Here is a 15,040-nt window from a genome sequence, read left to right on the forward strand (position 1 = left end):
TGTGTTGTTGCTTCCATTGCATCTTGTTGCTGCGTGCTGCTACAGGAGGCTGGGTCCTAGTCATGGCTGTGGGACACGCACACACACACACACACACACACACACACACACACACACACGGACATTAATAAGAGAAGAGAAAAGAACCATAAGATTCTCTCAACTGATGCAGAAAAAGCTTTTGACAAAACACAGCATTCTTTTTCTTTTAAAGATTTTATTTATTTATTTATTTATTTATTTCATAGAGAGACACAGTAAGAGAAGAAACACAAGCAGGGAGAGTGGGAGAGGGGGAATCAGGCCTCCCTCCCAGCAAGGAGCACAATATGGGGCTTCACCCCAGACCCAGGGATCATGACCTGAGCAGAATGCAGACACATAATGACTGATCCACCAAGGAGCTCCAAAACACAGCATTCCTTCAAGATTAAAACTCTCCAGATTGTAGGGATTTAGGGAACATTCCACAATTTCATAAAAACCATCTATGAAAAGCCCACAGGGAATATCATTCTCAATGGGGAAAAGCTGAGAGACTTTTCTTTCTTTCTTTCTTTCTTTCTTTCTTTCTTTCTTTCTTTCTTCCTTCCTTCCTTCCTTCCTTCCTTCCTTCTATTTTTATTAACATATAAGCCTTTTCTTTTTTTTAATTTATTTTTTATTTATTTTCAGTATTCATTATTTTTGCACCACACCCAGTGCTCCATACAATCCGTGCCCTCTATAATACCCACCATCTGGTACCCCAACCCCCCCCCACTTCAAACCCCTCAGATTGTTTTTCAGAGTCCATAGTCTCTCATGGTTCACCTCCCCCTTCCAATTTCCCCCAACTCCCTTCTCCTCTCTAACTCCCCATGTCCTCCATGCTATTTGTTATGCTCCACAAATAAGTGAAACCATATGATAATGGACTCTCTCTACTTGACTTATTTCACTCAGCATAATCTCTTCCAGTCCCGTCCATGTTGCTACAAAAGTTGGGTATTCGTCCTTTCTAATGGAAGCATAATACTCCATAGTGTATATGGACCACATCTTCATTATCCATTCGTCCGTTGAAGGACATCTTGGTTCTTTCCACAGTTTGGCGACCATGGTCATTGCTGCTATAAACATTGGGGTACAGATGGTTCTTCTCTTCATGACATCCATATCTTTGGTGTAAAGCCTTTTCATTAAGATCAGGAAAACTACAAGAATGTCCACTCCCACCACTGTTGTTCAGCATAGTACTAGAAGTCCTGATAACAGCAATCAGACACCAAAAAGAAATAAAAGGTATTCAAATTGGCAAGGAAGAAATCAATTTCTCTCTCTCCACAGATGACATGGTATTTTATGTGGAAAACCTAAAAGACTCCACCCCCTGATTACTCGAACTCATACAGCAATTCAGTAATGTGGCAGGACACAAAATCAATGCATAGAAATCAGTTGCTTTCCCATTCACTAACAATGTAACTGAAGAAAGAGAAATTAGGGAATCGATCTGAATTACTAAAGCATCAAAATCCCTTAAATACCTCGGAATAAACCTTACCAAAGAGGTAAAGAATTTAAACTCAAGGAACTATAGAACACTCATGAAAGAAACTGAAGAAGACACAAAAAGATGGAAAAACATTCCATGCTCATGGATCAGCAGAATGAACATTGTTAAAATGTCTATGCTGCCCAGGGCAATCTATCTTTCAATGCCATCCCAATCAAAATGCCAATGACATTTTCCTAAGTGCTGGAACAAACAATCCTAAAATTTGTATGGAACCTGAAAAGACCCCAAATCACCAAGGAAATGTTGAAAAAGAAAAACAAAGCTGGGGGCATCACATCGCCTGATTTCAAACTTTATTACAAAGCTATGAAAACCAAGTCAGCATCGTACTGGTGCAAAAACAGATGCACAGACCAATGGAATAGCATAAAGGGCCCAGATATGGACCCTCAATTCTATGGTCAAATAATCTTCAATTAAGGAAGGAAAAATTAGCCAATGGAAAAAAGACAATCTCTTCAATGTATGGTGCAGGGAAAATTGGACAGCTACATAGAGAAGAATGAATCTCGACCATTCCCTTACACCATACACAAAGATAAACTCACAATGGATGAAATATCTCAATATTAGATAGGAATTCTAGAGAAGAACATAGGCGGTAACCTCTTTGACATTTGTCACAACAACTCCTTTCAAGACACGTTTCCAAAGGCAAGGAAATCAAAAGCAAAAATGAACATTCGGGACTTCTTCAAGATCAAAAGCTTCTGCACAACAAAGGAAACATTCAACAAAACAAAGAGGCAGTCACAGAATGAGAGAAAAATTTTGCAAATGACACTACAGACAAAGTGCTGATAGATCTAGAAAGAACTCCTTGAACCAGCACCCAAAAGACAGATAATCAAGTCAAAAAATGAGCAGGAGACATGAACAGACACTACTCCAGTGAAGACATACAAATGACTAGCAGACATGTGAAAAAATATTCATCATCATTAGCCATCAGGGAAATTAAAATCAAAACAACACAGACAAAAGGTTGATATCCAGGATCTATAATGAACTCCTCAAACTTAACACACATGAAACAGGCAAACATATCAAAAAATGGGAAGAAGATATGAACAGACACTTCTCCAATCAAGACATACAAATGGCTATCAGACAAATGAAAAAATGTTCATCATCATTAGCCCTCAGGGAAATTCAAATTAAAACCACATTGAGATATCACCTTACACCAGTTAGAATGGCCAAAATTAACAAAACAGGAAACAACATGTGTTGGAGAGGATGTGGACAAAGGGGAACCCTCTTCCACTGTTGGTGGGAGTGCAAGCTGGTGGAGCCTCTTTGGAGAACAGTGTGGAGATTCCTCAAGAAATTAAAAATAGAGCTTCCCTAGGACTCTGCAATTGCACTCCTAGGTATTTACCACAAGGATACAGATGTCGTGAAAAGAAGGGCCATCTGTACCCCAATGTTTATAGCAGCAATGGCCACGGTCACCAAACTGTGGAAAGAACCAAGATGCCCTTCAACAGATGAATGGATAATGAAGATGTGGTCCATATACACTATGGAGTATTATGCCTCCATCAGAAAGGATGAATACCCAACTTTTGTAGCAACATGGACGGGACTGGAAGAGATTATGCTGAGTGAAATAAGTCAAGCAGAGAGAGTCAATTATCATATGGTTTCACTTATTTGTGGAGCATAACAAATATCATGGAGGACAAGGGGTGTTAGAGAGGAGAAGGGAGTTGGGGTAAATTGGAGGGGGAGGTGAATCACGAGAGTCTATGGACTCTGAAAAACAATGTGAGGGGTTTGAAGTGGCGGGGGTGTGGGAGGTTGGGGTACCAGGTAGTGGGTATTATAGAGGGCACGGATTGCATGGAGCACTGGGTGTGGTGAAAAAATAATGAATACTGTTTTTCTGAAAATAAATAAATTGAAAAAAAATTTAAAAAAACAACAATGAGATATTACCTTATACCAGTTAGAATGGCAAAAATTAACAAGGCAGGAAACAACAAATGCTGGAGAGGATGTGGGTAAAGGGGAACCCTCTTACACTGTTGGTGGGAATGCAAGTTAGTGCAGCCATTTCGGAAAACAGTGTGGAAATTCCACAGAGAATTAAAGCTACCCTATGGCCCTGCAATTGCACTACTGGGTTTTAACCACATCCCAATGTTCATAGAAGCAATGTCCACAATAGCCAAACTGTGGAAGGAGATGAGATGCCCTTTAACAGATGAATGGATAAGAAGATGTGGTTCATATATACAAAGCAATATTACTCAGCCTCCAGAAAGGATGAATACCCAACTCTTGCATCAGTATGGATGGGACTGGGGGAGATTATACTGAGTGAAATAAGTCACACAGAAAAAGTCAATTATCATATGGTTTCACTTACTTGTAGAACATAAGGAAGAACATGGAGGACATTAGGAGAAGGAAAGGAAAAGTGAAGGGGGAGAACTGGAGGGGAGATGAACCATGAGAGATTGTGGACTCCAGAAACAAACTGAGCATTTTAGAGGGGAGGGGGTGGGGGGAATGGGTGAGTATGGTGGTGGGTATTAAGGAGGGCACAAATTGCATGGAGGAATGGGTATTATACATAAACAATGACTCTTAGAACATTACATCAAAATCTAATGATGTATGGTGACTAACATAAAACAATAAAGAATTTAAAAAAATAGTAGGAAAAAAGAATACTACAGATGTTCACCTTCACTACTGTTGTTCAACTTAGTACCAAAAATTCTATCCTCAGCAATCAGATAACAAAAAGCAATAAAATGCATCCAAATAAGCAAAGAAGTCAAACTCTCACTCTTCACAGATACATGATATGTATGTAGAAAACCCAAAAGACTCTACTCCAAAACTGTTAGAACTGATACAGGAATTCAGCAATGCATGTGCATATTTGTATGTTGAATATTATGGTTTATATATATGTGTGTATATATGGCGTATATACTTCCAAAATACTTTCCCATTCAAAGGAGAGGAAAGAGAAGAAAATGAAACAAAAAGACTTTGAATGAAAGAGGCCCAGTGAGGGCTTTGAGCCAGGTGGACCCAGGTTAGAGTGTGGACCTTGATACTCCCTACCTGGGTGGCCTTGGGCAGACCAACCTCTTGTAGCTATCTGTAATAGAGCAGTGGCAACCATGCCTAGGTTGGAAGACAGTGTCAGGATTAAGTGGGCTAGTTCATAGAAAGCCCCCAGAGCCCTTTTTCAGATTTCAGATGGTTCAAGGCCAGCCTGTGTGTGTGGGGGGGGTGTGGGGGAAATATCCAGGCTCCCTCTGAAGGATTCCCTGCAAGCCCACCATATTCAGATCTGCCCCCACCCAAGAAGTTCCCCGACCTCAACTTTGTCCTGGAAGCTGGACTCCCTGTTCTGTTGGAACCTTAGGAGTGAAGCCAATGCTTAGCCTTTCAAACCCCTGACGCAGAGGCCTGTGCTGCTGCAGTGGATGGGGGACAGCCTATGTTGGACTTCGGCCCATACATTCAGCAAACATTAACTTAGCACCTTGAGTTTCCCTGGGTTACTGGGATCTCCCTCAAGACCAGTGAAGCAGGGGAGGAGCTTCCTTAGGCCCAAGGGTCAGAGATACCAAATCACATATAAAATGTGTGTGGTAGAGGGCTGGAGAAGGACACTCAGGAGAATCTCCCCAGGATCCTTCAGTCTCCGGGTTCTAGGCAACACCTGGCCAGCAAGCCAAAGCCAGAGAGGCATCAAGTGAAGGTGAAGGCACCAGAGCAGCACAGCCGGTTGGTGAGGCCAGTGGTGCTGGTGGCCATAGTGGTGACCGTAGTGGCAGCCACCAGGAGGACCATGGTAGCGGAGGCGATGGCAGAGAGGACGAGGAAGGCTGAGGTGAATGTGGTGGTGGCAGTGGCAGTGGTGGTGATAGTAGTGGCGGCATCGGTGCCATGGTGAGTGGGAACCAGAAGGCCCTCCTGCGTGGGCGAGCCGGAAGGTGTCAGAGAGGGGGTCTGCGTGCTGGGGCAGCTGCGGGGCTAGGAGACCCTGGGTGGGGCTGGAGAAGCTGGTCCTTAGGTCTCTGTGGCACCAGTGGCCGCGTCCCAGCAGGTAAAGGGCTGGGTGCACAGATGTGGTGCAGGTGAGGTGTGGCGCAGAGCCCTATCCACGGTTGCTAAGGTATGAAGACACTGAGAAAGAGAGAGGCTGATGTCATACCAGAAGTAAGCAGAAGCAGCCGAGCTGGGGTTACAACCCAGGCAGTGGGCTCAGGGCCTTGGCTCCCAGCAGAGTGATCCCAGTGTGTGTATGACCTCTTGAGTTACCTGCATGTATGTGCCATCTGCAGTAACCCGGCATGTGCATCACCTTCCTATGCGTCCCAGGTGCATGGGTGGAGTGGCAGGTGTTAGAACTGTGGGACAGAGTCCTAGAAGGATACTTGATGAGTCAGCACTCCTGGTCTCGCCCTGCAGATAAAGTTTAGAGATGATCAGGAATGGATGTTCGAGATCTCAGAGGGGACAATTCCTGTGGTGGGGACTGGTGGCTTCTGTAGCCTTTAAAAGAGGAAGCAGGGAGATTTGAGACTTTGCAGATGACCTGTTTATGGGCCTCTGCTCAGGTAAGGTCACCCAGCCAGGACCTGTTCGGCTTTGGCCTCTGTGTCTATGGGAAGGTGTTCTCTTGATTTTTCAAGAGAAATCAGAACTCTGATATATGTTAAATCTGGTTTTTAAATACTGGCAACACTTCAGTCATTAAAAAGTCTGTGGGCATATCTGAAAGTGCTAGTGGGGTCCCACATGGGATATTTGGAGCAGACCTACAGAAGTGCAGACACAAGGCTTGCAAGAACCAGGCCATGCAGAGGAAGTAGAAATTACTGAAGATGGCAGGTGAGCAAGATCACTCTGACTCCTTAAGGGGCTCTGCTTTTCTAATTTTTTTTTTTTTTTTTTAAACACAGTGCACGGAAGTCTGTGTTAGCTCTGAGGCCTTTTTCTCCCTGCTCTCTCACAATCTGGTCCATCTCAAAAAGGCAGGATGCAGTCCCAGGGATGGGTTCATTTACCTCTTCCCCAGAACCTTGCTGTCACCAGCAGACCAGCCTGGTGCTTGCAAGAAACCAGGGCTTCAAGTTGGCATTTGCTTTCCCTGTGGCTGGCAGATGGGCTTTCTGTGACCAGAGCCTGTGTTATGAACAAATCTGATTCTTAAATAGGTGTGAAATGGGGAGGGGAGACCCCATTCCCACCCTCTGAGGTGTGTCCCCATCAGAATACTCTTCCTCCCTCCTCCCTCCTTCCTGGTTTCCTTGCTGCTCAAAGACAAAGGCAATCTTGGAGTGGGAGGGTGAACAGGACTGGCTTCCTTCCTCAGTCTGGCAATCTCTGAGAAGTCAGGAGGGTGGGCTTTCCAGTAAGAATGAAGAGATGGGGTGACAAACCTTTCTTCCACAAGAGTCTATTGATGCTCTAAAGTCTAAAATGATTCTTACACGGAAATTAAACCGGCTCTGTCTTGCATTGAGGCAACTGTAGTGCTATGTCTTGCTGTGATGTGTAGCTGTTGAACCCAGCCAGAGGTGAGCCACATCTTCTCGTGCCCTCCCACACACCGGGACACCTGCTGGACCTCTTGGTCCACAGAGCCCTGGGCTCCTGCCTTGGGCTGGTCTGCCTGTGCTGAGAGGAGGTTGGAAGTGAGTGGTCTTTGCATGATCAATCATGTTGTATTAGCCCCTCTGGGTTTGTATGAAGTCATTCAGAGCAGGTGGGAAGCTAGGTTTTTAGATTGACCAGAGTGTGAAGTGGCTGTTTCCTGCTTCCTTTCCACACATTTTCTTGCCCTGCAGAAGTGTTCCCACATGCAGGTCAATAATTGTGAAGAAACCCTGTTTTAGGAGTGGTGTCTGGGCAGAGTGTCCTGGCCAGGGAGCCAGCCTTAAAGACCATGCTTGGGGTTTTCCTGTGCCTGGAAATGGGAAGCTCACTGCAGCCCCAGAAGCACCTTCCCAGGTCCAAGTTTCATCTCCCTTTTCCCCAGGATAAAGGACAGATATTCCATTCCCTGCAAGGGGTTGCCAGTAGTGAGCAAAGGGGCAGGAAGCTCAGGGATGTGCTGGCAGGTCCAGGACACATGGTGCCAGAGCGAGGGCACACGCTCCTGACTTCTTCTCCAGTCACTTGAGCACCCCTGCAGGGCCTTGCCCCTTCAAGGCCTCCACACCCCACATGGTCAAACAGACACTTTTTGCTTGTTTGCATTTTCTGAACTTGAGGACTAAGTAGCCGATGTCAGATGTTTGGGTCATGCTCTCTTCGAGTCTTGCTGTCCAAAGTGGGGTCGACTTATGGAGAATCGCTGATTTCGAACATGTCAGGGGCCAGAGTCCAGGACACTAACTTATCACTTCTGGAATGGCAAAGATGTTCTGAACCCTGACTGTGGTGATCCAGTAGACCTACAGACTTGTTCTCGGGGCTCAAAATTCTCCTCCAGTATTGAGAGGATGATTTCTACAAGAGTGTCTGGTTCTGGATTTTCCTTGGGTCAAAAGAGAGGTAACCAAGAGTTCTTGAGCAAAGGGGCTGCCCCAAACTATGTCAAGATACTTTAGGAACTACTTTCATGAAAAGGGGAGTGAAGGAAAGAAAGCGCCCTTCCAGCCTTGGGTCCGATTGGAGCCAAAAAGAGAAGCACCAACTCATGGCCACTTTGATTTGGGTTCCGGGTCCTGTCAGGTGTCCCGTCAGTGTTGTGGATCTCCATGCCCACTGACTCTGGGTCAGAGCACCCCCTGCCTTTGCCCTGTGTACCTGTCAGTTTCCCACCAGTGTGGATAACACTTTCCTGACCACAGAGTATTGTTCAAAGGTCATTGTTCGAAAGGTCCATCTGTCTGTCTATGCAAACACATGCAAACCTCTGGAATATTTTGGTTTATTTTATTCTCTGGTTGCTCCATCTTACTGGTCATTCTTAGGGCCATCCTGTCCCTGCCTTTATTATCCCCCGTACAGAACTGGATGGGCATTAAGAGAGGTTGCTTACAGAAAAGCCAGTGGTGTGTATCAGTAACAGAAGACTCATTTAGAGCCATCTGGTCTCAGGTCCGTGTGTTCCAGACTCACAACAGGTACTTTGCATCCATTCCCCCCAGACCTTTCCAGAATCCAGCTTGTAGGTGGCTTATCTCCCTTTACAGGTGAGGAATCTGCTCAGGGTCACCTGGCAGGCATGTGAGGGCACAGGCCAGGGTGGTCACAGAGCCCAGTACTTTCCCCCTTCTTGGGCTTGGCATGAGCTTTATTGCCCTGTCACATGACAGAGGACTCAAGGCTGGGACAATCTGCCCTCTCCCAGGCTCTGTGCACTGGGGGTGCCTGAGGCGGCATGAAGGCTGCAGATGCGAGAGAGGACACGCTTGCCTCACTTGTGATGAACAGATGCAGCTTGTGGCTGGGCCTGTTCCGTAATCTCTCATAAGTGAGAAGTTATGCAGAGGGCAAGGAAGGCCTCTCGTGCATTCTGCAGGTTCTGTGTGCTTATTAACTAGCGGCTCCCCGACTTCCTCTGTGTCAAGGAACCTATCACATTGCTGGGTGCTGTTGGTTCCGCATACAGCAGAGCTCCTCTTCTCTGCGTGAGGCTGTCCTCCAAACTCCAGCAAAAGCAACATTTGGGTGCAAATACTCTGACACTCATTATAACTCTCCCTTTGAAAGGCTTCCTTCGAGGCTCGCCAAGAAACCTCTCAAGGTGGAAGACATCATGAAGCTGCTGTGCCGCATCGCAGAGGAGAGGGAAAAGGGGAGCTTGAAGCCAGCTGTGGGTGGAATGATCGGTCATATGGTTGGAGGTCCACATGGAGCTACTCTTGGTAAGCCTTGCAGGGAGAGCTAGATTTTGATACCACAGAGACCTCACAAAAGTCTCTGTCCTGTGGGACTTTTTTGCTGAGTTGTGGTTGCTCCCATGACATGATCTTTGTGTTCCTAATCCATCGTATTGAAAACACATAGAGGGCACAGATTGCATGGAACACTGGGTGTGGTGCAAAAACAATGAATACCATTACGCTGAAAATTAAAAAAAAAAAAAAAAAAGAAAACACATAGAGGGGCACCTGGGTGTCTCAATCCTTAAGCATCTGCCTTTGGCCCAGGTCATGATCCCAGGGTCCTGGGATCAAGATCCACACTGGGCTCCCTTCTCCGCAGGCACCCTGCTTCTCCCTCTCCCACTCCCTTTGCTGTGTTCCTTCTCTAGCTGTTTCTTTCTCTGTCAAATAAATAAATAAAAGTAATTTAAGGAAGAAAACGAATAGAAATGGCTAGCAGACACATGAAAAAAATGTTTAATATCATTAGCCATCAAGGAAATTCAAATCAAAACCACATTGAAAAGCCACCTTACACGAGTTAGACTGGCAACAATTAAAAGGACAGGAAACAAGTGTTGGAAAGGATGTGGGGAAAGGGGAACACTCTTATACTGTTGTTGGGAATGCAAGCTGTTACAGCCACTTTGAAAAACAGTGTGAATTTTCCTCAAAAAATAAAAACTAGAGCTACCCTATGACCCTGCAATTGCACTGCTGGGTATTTACTCCAAAGATACAGATATAGTGAAAAGAAAGGCCATCTGTACCGCAATGTTCATAGCAGCAGTGTCCACAAGAGCCAGACTGTGGAAAGAGCTAAGATGTCCTTCAATAGACGAATGAATAAAGAAGATGTGGTCCATATATATATATATAACAGACTATTAACAGCCATTAAAAAGGATGAACACCCAGTAGTGCAATTTGAGGATCATAGGGAAGCTCTATTTTTAATTTCTTGAGGAATCTGCACACTGTTTTCCAAAGTGGCTGCACCAACTTGCACTTCCACCAACAGTGGAAGAGGCTTCACCTTTCTCCACATCCTCTCCAACACATGCTGTTTCCTGTCTTGTTAATTTGCCCATTCTAACTGGTGTAAGGTGGTATCTCAATGTGTTTTTTTTTTTTTCAGCATAACAGTATTCCTTGTTATTGCACCACACCCAGTGCTCCCTGAAATCCGTGCCCTCTCTAATACCCACCAGACTCCACCCCCAAACTACTAGAACTCATACAGCAATTCAGTAACGTGGCAGGATACAAACTCAATGTACAGAAATCAGTGGCTTTCTTATACACTAACAATGAAAATACAGAAAGGGAAATTAGAGAATCGATTCCATTTACTATAGCACCAAGAACCATAAGATACCTGGGAATAAACCTAACCAAAGAGGTAAAGGATCTGTACTCGAGGAACTACAGAACACTCATGAAAGAAATTGAAGAAGACACAAATAGATGGAAGACCAGTACATGCTCTTCATTGGAAGAATAAACATTGTTAAAATGTCTATACTGCCTAGAGCAATATATACTTTTAATGCCATTCCGATAAAAATTCCACCGGTATTCTTCAAAGAGCTGGAGCAAATAATCCTAAAATTTGTATGGAATCAAAAAGACCCCGAATCACTAAGGAAATGTTGAAAAACAAAAATAAAACTGGGGGCATCACGTTACCTGATTTCAAGCTTTACTACAAAGCTGTGATCACCAAGACATCATGGTACTGGCATAAAAACAGACACATAGACCAGTGGAACAGAGTAGAGAGCCCAGATAGGGACCCTCAATTCTATGGTCAAATAATCTTCAACAAAACAGGAAAAAATATACAGTGGAAAAAAGACAGTTTCTTCAATAAATGGTGCTGGGGAAACTGGGCAGCTATATGTAGAAGAATGAAACTCGACCATTCTCTTACACCATACACAAAAATAAGCTCAAAAGGGCATTAAAGTATAGATTGCTCTAGGCAGTATAGACATTTTAACAATGTTTATTCTTCTGATCCAAGAGCACGGAATGGTCTTCAATCTTTTTGTGTCTTCTTCAATTTCTTTCATGAGTGTTCTGTAGTTCCTAGAGTACAGATCTTTTACCTCTTTGGTTAGGTTTATTCCCAGGTATCTTATGGTTCTAGGTGCTATAGTAAATGCAATCGATTCTCTAATTTCCCTTTCTGTATTTTCATTGTTAGTGTATAAGAAAGCCACTGATTTATGCACATCGACTTTGTACATTGTACTTCTGTACATTGATCCTGCCACGTTGCTGAATTGCTGTATGAGTTCTAGTAGTTTGGGGATGGAGTCTTTTGGATTTTCCATATAAAGAATCATGTCATCTGCGAAGAGAGTTTGACTTCTTCTTTGCCAATTTGGATACCTTTTATTTCTCTTTGTTGTCTGATTGCTGTTGCTAGGACCTAATCTGTCTCAACATGAGACAGGAATCCATCAGAATCCTGGAAGAGAACATAGGCAGTAATCTCTTCGATATCAGCTACAGCAACTTCTTTCAAGATATGTCTCCAAAGGCAAAGGAAACAAAAGCGAAAATAAACTTTTGGGACTTCATCAAAATCAAGAGCTTCTGCACAGCAAAGGAAACACTCAAGAAAACAAAGAGGCAACCCATGGAATGGGAGAAGATATTTGCAAATGACAGTAGAGAGAGAGAAAAAAAAGGGTTGATATCCAGGATCTATAAAGAACTCCTCAAACTGAACACACACAAAACAGATAATCATATCAAAAAATGGGCAGAAGATAAGAACAGACACTTCTCCAATGAAGACATACAAATGGCTAGCAGACACATGAAAAAATCTTCATTATCACTAGCCATCAGGGAGATGCAAATTAAAACCAAATTGAGATATCACCTTATACCAGTTAGAATGGCCAAATTTAGCAAGACAGGAAACAACATGTGTTGGAGAGGATTTGGAGAAAGGGGAAGTCTCTTCCACTGTTGGTGGGAATGCAAATTGGTGCAGCCACTTTGGAGAACAGTGTGGCGATTCCTCAAGAAATTAAAAATAGAGTTTACCTATGACCCTGCAATTGCACTCCTGGGTATTTACGCCAAGGATACAGATGCGTGAAAAGAAGGGCCATCTGTACCCCAATGTTTATAGCAGCAATGGCCATGGTCGCCAAACTATGGAAAGAACCAAGATGCCCTTCAACGGACGAGTGGATAGGAAGATGTGGTCCATATACACTATGGAGTATTATGCCTCCATCAGAAAAGATGAATACCCAACTTTTGTAGCCACATGGATGGGACTGAAGAGATTATGCTGAGTGAAATAAGTCAAGCAGAGAGAGTCAATTATCATATGGTTTCACTTATTTGTGGAGCATAACAAATATCATGGAGGACAAGGGGAGATGGAGAGTAGAAGGGAGTTAAGGGAAATTGGCACGGGAGGTGAACCATGAGAGACTATGGACTCTGAAAAACAATCTGAGGGTTTTGAAGGGGAGTGGGAGGTTGGGGGAATCAGGTGGTGGGTATTAGAGAGGGCACGGATGGCATGGAGCAAGGGGTGTGGTGCAAAAACAATGAATACTGCTACACTGAAAAGAAATTTTTATAAAAAGAAAGGATGAACACCTAACTTGTGCGTCAATATGAATGGTACTAGAGGAGATTATGCTGAGTGAAGTAAGTCAAGCAGAAAGGGTCAATTAATATATGGTTTCACTTACTTGTACAGTTGAGTAAGCTCTATTTGATAGTTATCATCATACCACTCTGAAGGGCTGGCATGAAAAACAGTTGCTCCCAGACATATGGTCTCGTTTTTTGTCCACAGGGTCCTTTAACCATAGGATTTCACTGAGAATTTCCAAAGTTCAGGGGCAAAGTGCATATTGTGAAGAAAACTCATCCTCACCACTGAGATGATTCTCCTTGCAAAGGCACTGGATTCTCAGCTCTGTCCTTTAAGATGAGAGATATTTCTAGGAAGCAGGAAACATGTGGGCCCTGGAGAAGATTTCAGTTCTCAGAGCTGTGCGGTGAGAGATACTTTGTGCTGCGTCTGTGAATGCACAATTTAGGAAAAGGCATGTTGGGTGTCAGTTATCTGAGAAAAATGGAACAAGGACCCCAGAAACACTTGCCCCCTCATGAAGGGGTGGAGCAGGCATGAAGCCAAGCCCATTCTGGCCTGTGTGTTAATGTGTTCACTCGTCAAGGCAGTGGACGTGCTCCTGGCAAGAGCACACATTGAACCAACTAACTGAACATTCCTTGTTTTCTAGGGGAGGCTATTGGGACTCTCTTAGGTACATGGATGATAAGTGGAGAGTTCAAGCCGATTTCTCAGACCATAATGGAGCTGCCACCTGATAAGAAGCAAAAGCTCTATAATGAAGCCATGACCATCCTCAAGGACCTGGAGTGGAGGGACACCGAACACCTGACCACATTGGTCATGGGCAGTGAGGACCTGAAGAAGCAGCTGCTGGCCAAGCTGGAAAAGTGCCTCAAAGGCTGAAGTCCAGTATATTGATTTCAAAACTATTTCTAGAAAGCAGGGGTCTCATTTAGATGATTCTCCACAGGGTGGTGGGCCATTAAGATGGTTTTCCTAACTCATAGAGGTGATTGGGAGTGGGGGAAGCTTCACCCATTCATTGCTCATGGGTTGGGTCCAACTCCCCCAGACCTGGGAACATGGGGTCCTAGTCAGTGGTCCTGCCCTGATGGCCACTGAAGTCCTTCCCTTGGCCGGTCTGCCTTCATTCCTGGGGAAAACCCTGACCCAACTTCTGGGCAGTTTTGGGTCAGATGGAGCAGATCTTGCTGAGTGAAGTCAGTGTGGACTAGCTGGGTTCTGGGGTGACTGTAATGGGCGCTGGGCCTGAGAGGACAGGCTGGACCTCAAGTCCGGTCTCCCCCAGGAGGTGAAAACCCTTTCCTGGCTTTCCCCTCAGGCTCTCCTCTTGGCTCTCGTGGCTTTATTATTCTTATTTCTGTCTTACATTGTCTGTGAAGAACTTAAAAAAAGAGAAATGGACTAAGAGTCATCTGTTTGTATCATTCCCACAGCTTTGCCATTCCAAGCAATATCCTTGATGGAATACTGCTCCTCCCTGGGCCCCAGGACCCTTGCTTCACCGCTGCCTTGACATACCACTGTTCAGAGTCTACTCACTGGAATCTTCTTCAAAGAAATATTCTATATCAATTAGGGATATTTGGTTGCCCTGCATTGTGGCTACCATGGTGGCACAAATGCTTAATTCTGTCTTTTTAAATAAGCCCCATATTTTGTTCTTCATTGCATGTGAGACACTTTGTTTTTGTGCATTTGTTTATTTGTTTGGAGCCCTCCCCCCTTCAGAAGGTCGTTACACAAAGGCACGTGGGAGGCACTCAGTCTCAAACATTTGAGTGAAAGATTGCTGAGTGACACCAGGAGGGGTGAGCGGGCTGTGGTCTGAGGTGGGGTGTTCAGAGGCTAGAGAGAGAGCGGTCCCTCCTGGAAGTGACAGTCGGCAGGTGTGTCTGGGGCTGAGTGGAGGTGGGAAAGGAAAACACTGAGGCTGAGGAAGACTTGGGCAGGACTGCAGGGAGCACACTCTGTGCCATGCTTCAT

The 15,040-nt window shown here is 44.6% G+C and overlaps 1 protein-coding gene across 1 annotated transcript; it reads left to right on the forward strand.

Annotated features, from left to right (window-relative positions):
- The first annotated feature begins 5,186 nt into the window (after positions 1–5,186).
- On the forward strand, positions 5,187–14,722 carry LOC101683017 (protein C19orf12 homolog). Its single transcript, XM_013062716.2, has 3 exons — positions 5,187–5,482; positions 9,260–9,414; positions 13,701–14,722. Exons 1-3 carry the CDS (start codon positions 5,382–5,384, stop codon positions 13,934–13,936), a joined length of 492 nt encoding a protein of 163 aa, XP_012918170.1. The 5' UTR covers positions 5,187–5,381; the 3' UTR covers positions 13,937–14,722.
- Positions 14,723–15,040: the final 318 nt, after the last annotated feature.

Source organism: Mustela putorius, unplaced genomic scaffold (genome assembly GCF_011764305.1).
Source record: "Mustela putorius furo isolate JIRA1106 unplaced genomic scaffold, ASM1176430v1.1 tig00000174_pilon_pilon_pilon, whole genome shotgun sequence".
Taxonomy (NCBI): Eukaryota; Metazoa; Chordata; class Mammalia; order Carnivora; family Mustelidae; genus Mustela; species Mustela putorius.

Excerpts from the sequence above, each read along its gene's own strand:
- LOC101683017 (XM_013062716.2), top strand. The coding sequence starts at position 5,382 with ATGGTAGCGGAGGCGATGGCAGAGAGGACGAGGAAGGCTGAGGTGAAT. Across the intron at positions 5,483-9,259 it reads GTGGCGGCATCGGTGCCATG|GCTTCCTTCGAGGCTCGCCA; the intron begins GTGAGTGGGAAC and ends TCCCTTTGAAAG. Across the intron at positions 9,415-13,700 it reads TCCACATGGAGCTACTCTTG|GGGAGGCTATTGGGACTCTC; the intron begins GTAAGCCTTGCA and ends CTTGTTTTCTAG.